Here is a 14802-nt window from a genome sequence, read left to right as displayed (position 1 = left end):
TTAGCCTAAAAAGTAGCAGTTTCCTATGGTTTGACCTAAGTGCTTGTTTGATATCTTTCTTGCTAGATCCTGTGCCTTAGAAATAGAGCCCAGTATGCCTGGATCTCACCACTCTACCCAGCATCCGCCCTAGAACTTGTTACATAAGTAGACGCTCAATAAATCTGAACGTGCATTAAAGGAAGGGACATAACACCTAGTTATCTTCTCCGTGCCAGGTGCTTTATGTCTGCAACCTCATGTGATCCTCACAACTCAGAACCAGGTGGTGTTATTCCAATTTTAAAGATACAGAAACTGACAGGTTTATGAACTGGCCCAAGTCACTATAATATTAAGGACTGGAAGCAGGATGAGAACCAGGTTACCTGAAGCCAAAAGCCCATGATTTGTCTGTTACCCCACTTACTATGGCAGCCCTTCCTCATAAGTAGGGGTTGTCATTACCCAGTACCTTCTTTTTTTTTTTTTTTTGCGGTACGCAGGCCTCTCACTGTTGTGGCCTCTCCCGTTGCGGAGCACAGGCTCCAGACACGCAGGCTCTGCGGCCATGGCTCACGGGCCCAGCCGCTCCGCGGCATGTGGGATCTTCCCGGACCAGGGCACGAACCCGTGTCCCCTGCATCGGCGGGCGGACTCTCAACCACTGCGCCACCAGGGAAGCCCCCAGTACCTTCTTGCCTCTTCTCCCTTGCCCACCTTCACTTCAGGGGCTGTGAAAACTAAACACTGACCTTAGCCACTTTCTTTTCCAGCTGGGAGTGGCTAAGTAGATGTAGCAGAAAACATTTGCTTTCTTAATGAAAGGGACACAAGAGTCTGGCATTTGGGCAGCAACCACAGAGCTGGGGCAGCTGTCTGTGACTCTGAAGGAAACTTCAGCCACGGAGAGAGTCACAGAGATACTGGCCCTGACATCACAGCCCCACTAAACTAAAACCCCTCAGTCATCTCCTGCAGACTTCTTGTTAAGTGAGGAAAAGCACCCCTATTTGTTTAAGCTACTCTTCAAAAGTGGGGCTTTTGGTTACTTGTAGCTAAATGCACGGCCCCTCATGCCCAGTCAGTCACTCTGAAGTCACCTTAGCTTTTCCCTCATTCTCTTTACCATATCCAAACAAATTTTGGCTCTTCTTACTTTGAAATGTCTTTGACTGTTGGTTTTTTGTCCTTGCCATCTTCATCCCAATCCATGCCTAGATTGTTGTAAGAGTAATAGCTATGGAGTCAGACAGTTTAAAAGCAAACTTCCCGTTCACTGCAGCTCTATTTACAATAGCAGGGACGTGGAAGCAACCTAAGCGTCCATCAGCAGATGAATGGATAAAGATGATGTGGCACATTTATACAATGGAATATTACTCAGCCATAAAAAGGAACGAAACTGAGTTACTTGTAGTGAGGTCAGTGGACCTAGAGTCTGTCATACAAAGTGAAGTCAGTCAGAAAGAGAAAAACAAATACCATATGCTAACACATATATATAGAATCTAAAAAAAAAATGGGTTCTGAAGAACCTAGGGGCAGGACAGGAATAAAGACGCAGACGTAGAAAATGGACTTGAGGACACGGGGAGGGGGAAGGGTAAGCTGGGACGAAGTGAGAGAGTGGCATGGACATATATACACTACCAAATGTAAAATAGATAGCTAGTGGGAAGCAGCCGCATAGCACAGGGAGATCAGCTCGGTGCTTTGTGACCACCTAGAGGGGTGGGAGGGAGATGCAAGAGGGAGGGGATATGGGGATATATGTATACGTATAGCTGATTCACTTTGTTATACACAGAAACTAACACACCATTGTAAAGCAATTATACTCCAATAAAGATGTTAAAAAAAAGAAACTTCCCCACGCATTAGCTCTGAGAGCATGAGCACGTTACTTCACCACTCTGAGCTTTGGAAAGTGGTATTTTGAAGATTCAATGAGACAGCCAATGGAAAGAGACCATACATGTAAAGCTATATATATAAAGATATACTATGTAAAGAGACCTACACAATTAATTCCCTTTCCCAGTCAACTGATCTGCCTCCAAACTCTTTCCTCTCCAAGGTATCTGGACGTTCAAAGCACATCAAGTCAACAGATGTTTACTCCCTGACGACTCTGTGAAGAGTCTGTCTAGGCATCACCGCTCTTGAATACTGCTGTGACCCTTCATTCAATAATTCTTTAGTGGATAAAGGGCCTTTGATATTCAGATTCTAGGCTTCCTCTCTATTTTAGTTGTAAACCTCCCAGAGCCTCTTATTCATTCTTTCTTTTGGACTTTTGCTTAGACCGGTGATTCTTCAGCTCTAGCATGCGGCTGAATCAGCTGGAAGGCTTGTTCTAGATTGCTGGACCCCTCCCCCACAGCCTCTGATTCTGTAGATCTGGGGGAACCGCACTTTGAGAACCCCTGGCTTAGAACATTTCCTGGGCACGTAAAGAAAACCAAGAGAAAAAAAAAAAAAAGAAAACAGCATTTTTGCAGGTACTATTAAAAGATTATAGCACATAGTTCAGAATATGCCATACATGTGTTATGTCCCTAGAAGGCAAGGCTTAAATAGGGTGAAACTTTATAAATAAGTATTATCCACCACATGCTGTATTAAGTACTACTAGGTTAGCCTCAATAAATATTATATAAAAGCAAGTTGAAAGCCCTAAAAAGTAACAAGTGTTTTAATAAGTAACATGTGGCCTCCCATAATTCAGGAGGCCCCCTGTAGGTCAAAGGAAGTAAACCTGTATTGGAAATGGATGTTTGACACCAAATTCAGGGAGCATGTTGATGTCATTATTTATACCTAAGTAACCCTACATCTGCAAGGGCCAAGGCAAATCCCTTAATTAGTACTTGTATGAATTCATGGTACCCAGTAGGCATACAGTAAAGCTAGTCCCTCAGGCTCATTTTAATACAGACGGTATCAACTCTGTCCTCAGGGACCCAAGTGGGCCAGAAACGTCCAAGATCAAGGTTTGTTTAAAAGCCAGCACTTGATAGTCCCTTTATAGAACATCCCCAATTCTGACAAAAGGTCTGAAGAAAAGGAACATACCTGTTGGTTCTGTAGAATATTCAACTGAGAATCAAGTTTCTTCTTTTCAGTACATAAATCATTCATCTGATGAAGTTTTTTGGTGTGTTCTTTTGTCTTCATCATCAATTCCCGTCGCATTTGAGCAATCTTTTCCTACCGGGGCAGAAAGATGCAAAATGGATTAAGTGAATGAGGAAGCAGAGAAAAATGAATGATTTGATCAAAACCACCAGGCAAATGGAGTGATGTGCACATAGAAAAAGACAATAAGCCAATAATATCAGAAGTGCACCGGGTCTGGTTTGATTAAAGAAGAATGTAAGCAGGATGAAAGTAGGTAAAAATAAGATAGACATCACTCCATTGTTGAGCAATGACATTAGGGTGCATACTGAGTGATGGTATTCATTCATTAAAAGGGAGAATGATCCTTTAAGCAGGAAATACTCCTGTATTGCTTTTTCCCCAGTCTTGGCCCAGGATCCTCAAGGTGGCCCGCTTGAATGGCCATACGTGTGCCAGTGGCTTTCCTTTGTTCTCCTACTACTCCAACAAATTATTTTAGGTAGCACATATTATCTCCAGCACTACCCTGATAGGGACCATCCCACTGACACTAACACTGAAGTAATTTGTTTCTTCACGGTACAGTGGCAAATCTTCAATGAGACAAGATAGCACTAGGAGGGACTTCCCTGGTGGTCCAGTGGTAAAGAATCCGCCTTCCAGTGCAGGGGACACAGGTTAAATCCCACATGCCATGGGGCAACTAAGCCCACGTACCACAACAATTGAGCTTGCGCGCATCGACCAGAGCCCACGCGCAGCAAACTACAGAGCCCACGTGCCCCGGAGCCCGGCGCGCCACAACTAGAGAGAGAGAACCCTCACGCCACAACTAGAGAGAAACCCGAGCAGACCTTGCGCCGTCACAAAAAAATCCCGCATGCCTCAACAAAGACCCCGTGTGCTGCAACTAAGACCTGAGGCAGCCAAAAAACAAATAAGGAAAATAAATAAATATTAAAAAAAAGATTAGCGCTAGGAACCTCTCCTCCTCCCCTATCTACTGTGAAGACAGAAAACTGGAGAAGCCATAATTATTTTTGGGCTTATAAAATCCTGTCTCTGAATCAGGCTGTCACTGGGGTACTGCCTCATCTCATGGCTCCGGGAACAGTGTAGGCATTTAATACCTTCTAAGACCCTACCAGCTAAATAGTAGATACTTTGTTATAAAATGTATTACTCAGAGATGTTTTTCTAATTTCCAGAATGGAAATAGCATCAAAAGCTATTTAGAATAATACAATTAGGTCCTCAGAGTATAGCAGTTCATGTCTAACACTATTAGAACGTTTATACCTTAATGCAGACCTCAGAGTAGAATCTCTCTGTAATCTTTCATGCCACTTTGCCATCATATTTACATGAATCCTGGATCCCAGACCCAATGCTAGTGCTTTCATCCCAAGATAGACCAGTGGCTCAACTAAGTGAATGGTAAGAAAGCCGAGACAGGCTTAAGATCATGGAGGAACCAAGTGGGGCTCACACACGTGCCTCCAGGTATACAGATGCTTCGCAGGAACCACTGAAAGCTCACCAGGAGTCCTTGCCTCCACCCAGTGGATCACCTGCCCTCTCATCCTAACCTCCCACATCTTCATTTCCTTTGCGTTTGATAGCTCCTTTCGAAGTTTCTTGATCTTTAGTTCTTCAAGTGTTGTATTCACAGAAAGTGTCTGAAGGGCTTCTAGGTTGACCACACGGCCAAACTTGCTGACCATTAGTTGATTGACTGTTTCTTCCATTTCTAAAAGAAGACAGTCACTGTCAGGTTGTTCACCAGATCCCACTGTTATTAAATGAATAATACCAATACCACTACCATTCTGAGGAACAGCTTTTGCAGGAAGATGATAAGAGATTTTACGTTACCAGTTGGGTTTTCCTCTGTGACTTTTCACCTACTACTTTCCTCACTTAGAATGCACATTGCTCTCTTGTCTTTTCATCTACTTCAAATTCCTGTGTAAAAGGGACTCATCTTTCCCAACTGGCTACACCTTCTGATCTGCCCCTCCTCAGATTATTCATGGGCCCAAATGGGATTATGAAGCCTTCAGTTTTTAATTTTTTATTACTGATCTCTATAACATCTGGTGTTGAGAATAGAACAGTCACTGAACAGAAGTTTCCATCTTATTCCAAGTAAAAATATTAAAATCCTTGCAGTGGTTCACAAGGTCCTACCTGTCCTGCCCTGCCCCTATTATCTCTCCCACCTCCTTTCCCACACCTCTCTCCTCATTCACTCCAGACATCTTTTTCTCAACCTTCTCAAACATTCCGGGCTCACTTGGATATTCTCGTATGGAATTGTCTGGAATTCTCTTCCCGAATAGCCACATGACTCACTCCACACAGCCCATTTTCTGAAAACAAGTTGTGAGACTGGTGAAAGACTCATTTCCAAAACACCCATTTCTGAAGGTGTAACCAAATGTAATTTGTCCCCTAACCAGGGAGAACCACATCTTAGTAAGTATATCACCTTTCCAGGGAGCTCTTCCCTGGCTTCCTATGGACCTCAGCACCCTTTCCCAGTCCCTTTCTAATTTTTTCTTCTTAACAATCCTCTCCATCTAACATGTAATATGTTTTACTTTTGTTTACTGTGTTTCCTCAACATGTGAACACTGGAAAACCTGGAGAAAATTCCATTTGTGGAGTCTGAGCTCCCCAAGAAAGTATAATCTTGTAACAAGATTTTCTCAGTCACCAGAGTCCCCTAAGTGAAGTCTGAAGGCCCTAAGGTGTAACAAGATGATGCAATTCTGTTACAGTACAGGAATTTGTATTCAGGTATAATCGTTATGGCTGAATGATAATGGTATAATCAGCATGGCTGCCATTTTGCACAATCCAGGGAGGGTTATTCATTTCTATTCTACGTGAGTGGCGCCCCATGGACTTGTGTCATGCGGTGGCCATGATAATCAGTGATGCAAATGAAATGACTGGATTATTGGCACATGTGTGGCTAGCCTGTGGCTGCCTGCTTGGCCTCCCTCAGTAAGAACCTTGACTTCCCCCAGCTAGCCCCATATAACAGGGTCCCCTCTCCCAAGGCAGCCTCATGTACTAGGACATGGACTCTGGTCCTTGCCCTTCCCACTGTGGAGCCAGCCTAACAACACCCTTCTCCTGACTCAGGCCAGCTAGTGTTCCCTGGGCACATAAAGGCTTCTGGAACACTCCCCATCCTCTGTCCCCATGGCTGCAAGCTGTGCTCTCCCCACCCCATTTTCTAGACTCTCCTCTTCTTCCCCATTGGGTCTAGGGATGGAGGCAGGCAACAGTGAGTGACTGTGGTGTTTCTCATCACTGGTAAGCATTTGTTCTTTGAGATACAGTAAAGGAACCACTCCTAGCTTCACCTTCTGAATTAGGAGATCAGTCTTTAACCAGACTCACAACTTGCTTTCAGAAAATGGACCAGGGGTAGGAGAAGAACTCAAAGTCACTGAATAAAACTTGAACCACATGGGACTTTTTTTTTTTTAATTTCAACTAACATTCCAGAAATGTGAATACTTCATTTTATCTTCACACATTTTTCCAAACTGCGAGGTTACTCAGAAGGAAATAAGCTTCTTTCCTCATTTTCATACTAGTTTGTTCCTTGGTTTGACAAATAGTATTTCCAAATATAAACAACATTCACAGGCTACAGAAGCCAAAGGAATGAGAAGTACGTGAGAAACATTGGGGCCTCAAGGTTTATACCTGAGAAAACTCTATGTCTCAAATAAGTGTTATTCAAACATAGAGCCCTAACATGTATTTTAAAATTTTATAATCCAGCCACCCATGAGGGTAGAACCATCATCACTCATTAGAAACTGACCTCTACAAATCCAAGCCACTTGGATTGACTGACCGCTATATTCTTCCCACTATTTTTCTTTTTCAAATTTTCTTTTAAAAAATATTATTCAATTGTGGTAAAATACACATAACAAAATGTACCATTTTAATCTTTAAAGTGTACAGGTCTGTGGCATTAAGGTAGATGCTATTATAGTATTGGTAATATTATTATTAAAGTTGGAATACTTCATCACTTACACATATGTTCCATATATCAAATATTCAAACGGTATTTTAAGAGAATTGTCTTTACTCCATACATCTTACGCTATACACCTCAGTTCCATCTGAATTAAGAACGTAAATGTGAGGAACACTAATAGAAGAAAGGATAGAAAAATATCTTTGTGACCTCAAAATAGGAAAGGATTTCTTAAGACACACACACACACACACACAATGAACAAACTATAAATAGATTGATAAAATTAATTACATTGAGATTTTTAAATGTCTGTATCCCAAAAAGATACAGTAAATAAAGTAAAAAGGCGAGACACATATTAGAAAAGATTCGAAGTGAATGTAATGGACAAAGACATATAGGAAAAAACTCCCTACAATCAATAAAATAAAAAAAACAAGTAAAAAAATGGGCAAAGTGTATGACAGGCAAGAAAAGGAAACACAAATAAACAGCAAATAAGCTATGTGAAGACATTCAACCTCAAAGACTTCAGGAAACAGTGGAATACAATTTTAACATCTACAAGGTTGGCAGAAATATGAAAGTCTAGCAGTATTAAGTGTTGATTAGACTATGGAGCCCAGGAAATTCTCACACTGCCAAGGGCGAGAAAAGGGTACAGCCACTTTGGAGGGCAACTTGACAATACCCAGGAGAGCGGAAAATGCACACACCCCCCTCTCACCCAGAGCCCCCAGTCCTGGGGACTCACCTCCTTCCACACATGCACAGGGAGACATGTACAAGAAGGTTCACTGTAACACTGCCTGTAATCATGAAAAATTACAAGTACCCTAAATATCCATCCACAGGAGACTGAAGAAAAACTCGTATAGTCCTACAATGGAATATTGTAGTACCAGTTAAAATGAGTAATTATCTGTAGCAATACGGATTACTCTCAAAACCTGGTTTAATAAAGTGAACTGCAAAATGATAGGACTAATATTATATTACAGTTAAAAACATACAAAGGCACTTTGTATACTGTGTGTGGATACATCCATATGTATACAGACGTGCCTGGTGGTTGATTCTGGGGAAGGAGAGAGCAGAACAGTATTATAAGGAGAAGGGCCTTCAGTTGTATCTTCAATGCTTATTTCTTAAGCTTGCTAGTGGGTACAGGGGCTATTGCTGTATTATTCTATAATTTATTATACATAAAACCTTTAAAAATTGCGAGAAACTGTTTCTATGACAAAATATTTATCCTTTTAAACCAGGAGAATGACCTTTTGATAGAATCAGGAGAGAGAGTAAGTGGGAAGACGGGAAGGTGTTATTTCCTCTCAGTGGTTCCGATCTGTGATGACCTACTGTTTTCAAAGTTGGAGATGGTCACTTGACAGTTCCCTCTTTAATCAATAAATATTACTAAATAAGCCACGGGCTTAATACTCACTCTGTATAGTTTTGGCCATCTCTCTCTTTTCTCGGATGAGCTGTTTACGCCGTTCCCGGCAATCTTTGTTAAGTTTTTGCTGCTGGGAATTTTCCTCGTGGAGCTGGACAATTCGTTCTTGCAGTCGTCCCAAGGAGTGGTTCGAAAAGACCAAAGTTCCAGAAAGATCACTAGGTATTTCTCCGAATACCACATACTCTATCTACAAAAGCAAAACAAAACAAATCAAAATAGACAAAGACCAAGCTAAACTGAAGGTCATGGAAAGCATAAGGGAAACACTTCTTTCTCTGTCCCTTGTCACCACTGAGTAAGGTAAAAGCAGGAAGCCACTTTCAAATAGAAGTCACATTATGTCCCTCTGGGACAGCACTTCTTTCCAAAAAGACCATGCTTGATATCTACTGCATAAGGATGGAACGGACATTTCAGGGTTGGCATATTAGGCAAATTGCTACAGATCGCTAATCCTGTTTGGGTCAGGTTAAACAAGATGTATGTAAGGCTGATCTTAGGTTTTTCTTCTAACATACAGCTTTCTCTATTACGTGACAAAACATGGTACTTCGCTGATATGATCTCTGCATTTTAATGTAAGTTGCAGTTTGAGCGGGATATAGAGATGAACAAAGAGAGGGAAAAAAGAGAAAGAATATTTTCCTTTTATCTTAACCTCCCTCATTAACAAGTAGAGATTAAGTGAAGCTACTTCTTGCATCATTAGTTCATGTCTACTTAAAGATGGTGTGAAAAGTGACATGTGTCCAAGAGCCAACATTTCAACCTTCAAGCCATTCCCTTAAGTCATAGGCTTCTCATTTCTTCAGACTTGAAATGATTCAACTTTCAAAGTGATAATGGACCACAGGGAAATACACATGTTTTCATATTATGCTTTTATAACAATCTCAGAAGGGGTAAGAAAAGTTGGGGTGTCATTCTACAGGTAGATTTCTCACAAGGACTGCACTTCTGCCCCCTAGTGGCCCATGAATTTTTCTCTGGAAAAGCCTGAGTGTCATATGGCTTTCCTGCTCAGACAGGGTGGGGCGACCTCTCAGACCCGTCACCTGGTGGAGCTTGAGAGGAATCACAACCAGCAGCTCATTCAACCGCTGCTGCTTCTCACGTTGATAAGCCTCCAGGGCCTCCTCGGCCATGTTCAGGTTAGTTGCCACAATCTTGACCTGTGGAAAGCCCCATGTGTGAGATGTTGAAAAGATTCACTGAATATATACCCGAGGTGGTAAATGAAGCCTTTCTGGGAGGAAGCAAAAGCGTGAGCTGGATCTGCTTTGTTGGACTGTGATTAAATGGACGATCCCAGTCTGCAGCCCAGCAATATATATTATTCTCTTCCTGCTAAGTCGTGATCCACACCACTTTTTTCAATTGTTCTAATGACCCCAGAGTTGTATAGGTTTTGTTAATGAAAACTCAGAAGACTTGTCCCCATCTCCCTTTTGTTTTCTGCAGTAAAAGCATCCCTCAGGGCTTCCCTGGTGCAGTGCCCCGCTCCGGGAAGATCCCACATGCCGCAGAGTGGCTGGGCCCGTGAGCCATGGCTGCTAAGCCTGCGCGTCCGGAGCCTGTGCTCCGCAACGGGAGAGGCCACAACAGTGAGAGGCCCGCGTACCGCAAAAAAAAAAAAAAAAAAAAAAAAAAAGCATCTCTCAGCCTGGAATGTCTTTGTCAGGATGGTTCAAATCTCATTTGGTCATAATGACATCAATAAACTAGAGAAAAAAGCCCTTTAAAGTAATGAAACTACTAACTACAGTATTTCTAAAGCACATAGCTTCATCTCCTAAAATACTAGAAAGTTTTCCAAATCATTTCCTTGTTCAAGAGGAGAAGCAATCTATCAAAAATATTTCTGAATATGAGTCAAGTGATGCTGCTCTAGGAAAGAGTACTTAAGAGGGAAACTGAGCAGATACAGCAGAAAAATCACTATAATTGTACCAGAAGTTTAGCTTAGTGGCCTCCCACATGGAATGCATACACCCCAGAGTGTCAAAGTCATCTACTGGGGTCCGGAAAGAAGTTTCAATTTCTATTTACTTTTATCTTATTCTTGTTAATTTCTGTTTTTGCAAATGTTTCATAATACATAAAATATATTAGTACAATAGTTCATGTATATAATTTATAAATAAATATACATTTATTGTGGGAATATGTGCTCCACAATTTTTTTACTTATAGAAGTATGTAATCAAAAAAGTTTGGAGGCCAATGATTTAGATAAAGAAAGTCCCAGTCATTAAAAGAGCAATGGCCCCTCAACCACAACTGTAAATGGATATAACATGGGAAATGTCTGTTCTCTTACAAGAAGTCCTAACTCATGCCATTGCTATGAAATAGCAATATTATAGCTGCAAGGAGATGTAGCTTGTTGGGAGAGGATGAACAGACCTGAGAAGGGCAGACCAACATACTTTTTTGGACAATGTATCATATTCCTTTCTGAGGTTATCGATCACTTTCTTTTCTTCAACTAAGGCCTCTTCAATGTCCAGCCTTTTCTCTCGAAGTTGAAGGGCCAGTTCAAAGAGACCCTTATCACAATCTGAAAAGACAGTCAAAACAGCAAAGCAGCCCCATTTGTTAGGGAATGTAGTAATACAATAAGTGTGGACTTTGGAGCTTCAGAATTATTAATGTCCATCTACTCCAGCAAGGTTCCATCATACTTAGGGCTCCAGGTAGAAATTATTCTGGGTAGAAATTATGAATAGTATTAATAATCATGATAGTGGTTATGATACTAGTATTGATGTTCTGAGCAGTGCTCTGAGCCAGGCTCGGTGTTGGGTCCTTTATGTACCTTATCTCATTCAAGGCTCACAGGCCCTGCAAGGTAGAGACTGTTGTTCCCATTTTATAGGTCACGACCACCCGACCACCGTAAGCCTCAGAGAGGTCACACAGCTGATATGTGACAGAATGGGATTCAAGTACAGTACCTCTGTATTAATTTCCACTATATCACACTGACAGCCACATTTATCCACTGAGTAATTGATAAAGAATGTGAAAATATAATGGATCACTACAATGGAATTTAGGAACCATAGCTCCATCCCGAGTTCTACCACTAAACTAACTGTGAGCCTTTGTTCAAGCCGTTTAATCCTGCTATAAGATAACAAGTTGCACTACAAGATTTTCTAGCTTTCTTCCACTCACAAATATGATTTTAAGGAGATTCTTATTTTCAAAATCAAAACAAGATTTAAACTTTATTTGACTTTAAAATTTGATTTATAATTGATATGAAATACCTAGGAAAATAATTTCAGACCAAGAAGAAACAGTTTTCCTACTGAGCCATTCATGTATTGAGCCTGTAAGGATATTGGTCTGGACTATAAGAATATTGGACTGTAAGAATATTTCAGACTGGTTTCACCAAGCATCTCCAGGAAACGTAAAAATTGCCCTTACAAAACAGGTTTGAAATATGAAAACTGAATGGTTTGGCAAAAAGGAAGAGCTTTATAAAAATATACTTAAGTATATATTTTTATATATAAATCTTCTGTTTCTCTATAAAATGAAACTTTCTGCATAATTTATGACTCTGAATCAACTAGAGATTGTCTGCAGATTATTTAATTGGGTACTTATAAATATCTGCCTCAAGAAACAGAAAATTAATTGTCCAGAGAGCCCCAAAGAGTATCCATTAGACTATACTTCATACATATTAAGCCATCCTTTCCTTAAATATCATTATGAGACAATCGAGAAACCAATAAAAGGGAATTTTTGGTATTATCAATCCACAGTCACACGTAACAGAGAATGCATGGTTTTATCCCACTTACTTGTTGGGCAGATAGAATCATCAAAAACCTCATCTTCAGATCCAGACTCATCCTCATCACTCTCCAAGCTGGATTCTTCTTCACTTGATTCATCACTTTCTTCATCTTCATCTGAGGAGAGAGGGAAACATTGTTAATAAGCAGAGAAGTTCCTGTGTTAAGACTTTAAAAATAAATCATTTTTCAATGAGTTAGTTACTAGGGAAACAACAGGTAAATAAGGAAATTATTCAGTATTTTTAGAAGAATTTTAAATGGTTACGGATACAGAGACCACAAACTCAAATGCCTGCAGAAGGTTGTGCAATTAATTTCAATGCATTGAGTCAGGGAGGCTGCCAAGCTGCTTATGCTGTGACCCACCTAACACACACTTGGTTATACAGTCCACAATTCCTAAACCACAGCGCTCTGAAAACAGAGAAGGTTTTTCATAACTTCTCTGAACCGAAGTAATACCATTTATAATCTTCACTTAACCTACTTAGTGTGAATATTCATGTCTTGCTGCAGAAGTATTACGACGTTTGATTTAGAGATTCTGCACCAAACCCTGCTGGGGGTGTTAGTTGACAAAGACTCTCGCCTTTAACCAAACTTGAGTCAGACTCCTCTGAGTCCTCTGACTAGTGCTTGACTTTGAACTAAATGGGCTCTGTCCTGGGCCCATTTGGTTCAGTTTTAGCAAGAGTCCTGCTGAGTAATTCCCCACCCTTGATAGCTGGTCGAATTCCTTATTCCCTACCCTCAATATCTTATCACTCTGGCCTGCCTTCAACAGAAACCCTGTTAGGTCAGTTTAGCAAAGAATTACCCTACCTCTTAGTAATTTTCTATCAACTAACCCTGACCATGCTCCTTGGCTATAAATCTCCACTTGCCTTGTTGTATTCAGAGTTGAGCTGATCTCTCCCCTACTATAAAATTCCATTATAGTGATCCCCCTGAATAAAGTCTGCCTTATTCTTAACAAGTGTCATGAATGATTTTTTCCTTTAACAATGTCATATTTAATATATTTTATAAAATTTTTTGAATACTAAAGTACATCTGCTCCCAAGAGTTTTGGATAAGGAATTGTAGACCTCCCCCACTCAACTCTAACCCCATTTTCTTTTAAAACACCTTGAGCCCATGTGGCAATTTCCATTATATGGAACATCAAAAAACAGAGATAAGAAGTGGACCTTATACTCACTAGAAGATTTGTTAAATTAAAATGTCTCAGAACTTTCCTGGTGGCACAGTGGTTAAGAATCCGCCTGCCAATACATGGGACATGTGTTCGAGCCCTGGTCCAGGATGGTCCCATGTGCCGCGGAGCAACTAAGCCTGTGCGCCACAATTACTGAGACTGCACTGTAGAGCCCACGAGCCACAACTACTGAAGCCCGCATGCCTAGAGCCCGTGCTCCGCAACAAGAGAAGCCACCGCAATTAGAAACCCACACACCGCAACAAAGAGTAGCCCTCACTCACCACAACTAGAGAAAACCTGCACCCAGCAACAAAGACCCAACGCAGCCAAAAATAAATAAATTAATTAATTAATTTAATTAAAATGTCTCTTAAAATGACTACAAGTGATCTGTACCACCTTATGGAATAAATCAGCAAAGTTTAAAATTAGGCTTTAAAATTCTTACATAGATTTCTGTTTTCAAGAAAATGAAGCAGATCTACTTCCCCTATTCCTCCCACTAAATACAGCCCAAACCCCTGGACATTATATGTAAAACAAACACAAGAAGACTCTGAGAAGTGGGGAGAAGGCAGCAGACCTACTAATGCACTTTGAACCCTGAGGAACAACACTGTGGTGAGTTCCTTGGGCCTTTTTTTTTTGCCCTGTATCTCAGAGATGGAGAAGACTAAGAAACCTGAAACACCAACAGGTGCAGATAAAGAAAGGCCCAACCAGAACCTGCTCTCTCTAGCCAAATGACCTCACCATGCTGTCAGTAGAGATTCTGTGGGGAGCTGGGACTCCCATCTGCACACAACAATAGTAAGGAGATCTCCCTTCCCTTGGGTTAAAAAAAAGGCTGAGTACCTCCACCTGGCAGTAAGGAGGATGCACCCACTCCTTCCTCTGGCAGTGTTAGAGAAAGCCAAGTAAACCAGAAGATTTAAATAAGATACAGAATCTCATACATAATATGAACGTCTCCAGCTCTCAACTGAAAGTCAGGCATCATACCAAGAACCAAGAATATCTCCAACTGAATGAGAAAAGACAACCAATAAATGTTAACACTAAGATGACAGGAATGTTAGAATTATCTGACAAAGTACTTTAAACAGGCAAGATAAAAATGCTTCAATGAGCAATTATGAACACACTTGAAGCAAATGAAAAAATGCAATGCCTCAAAGAAATAGTCTCAGCCTATTTATTT

The 14802-nt window shown here is 40.9% G+C and overlaps 1 protein-coding gene across 1 annotated transcript in view; it reads right to left on the bottom strand.

Moving 5' to 3' along the window:
* The window catches only part of CFAP44 (cilia and flagella associated protein 44), a 132393-nt gene that overhangs the window by 696 nt on the left and 116895 nt on the right, over positions 1-14802 (bottom strand). Inside the window, exons 29-34 of the mRNA XM_060149045.1 lie at positions 12404-12514; positions 11012-11142; positions 9638-9754; positions 8568-8769; positions 4695-4855; positions 3058-3192 (exon numbers count right to left, since the gene is read on the bottom strand). Of these exons, the coding sequence (XP_060005028.1) occupies positions 3058-3192; positions 4695-4855; positions 8568-8769; positions 9638-9754; positions 11012-11142; positions 12404-12514 (857 nt within the window). The remainder of the gene's footprint in view (positions 1-3057; positions 3193-4694; positions 4856-8567; positions 8770-9637; positions 9755-11011; positions 11143-12403; positions 12515-14802) is intronic.

This window comes from Lagenorhynchus albirostris, chromosome 5, assembly GCF_949774975.1.
Source record: "Lagenorhynchus albirostris chromosome 5, mLagAlb1.1, whole genome shotgun sequence".
Lineage (NCBI taxonomy): Eukaryota > Metazoa > Chordata > Mammalia > Artiodactyla > Delphinidae > Lagenorhynchus > Lagenorhynchus albirostris.
Note: the sequence above shows the minus strand (reverse complement) of the source record. Positions and strands in the feature narration are given on the sequence as shown.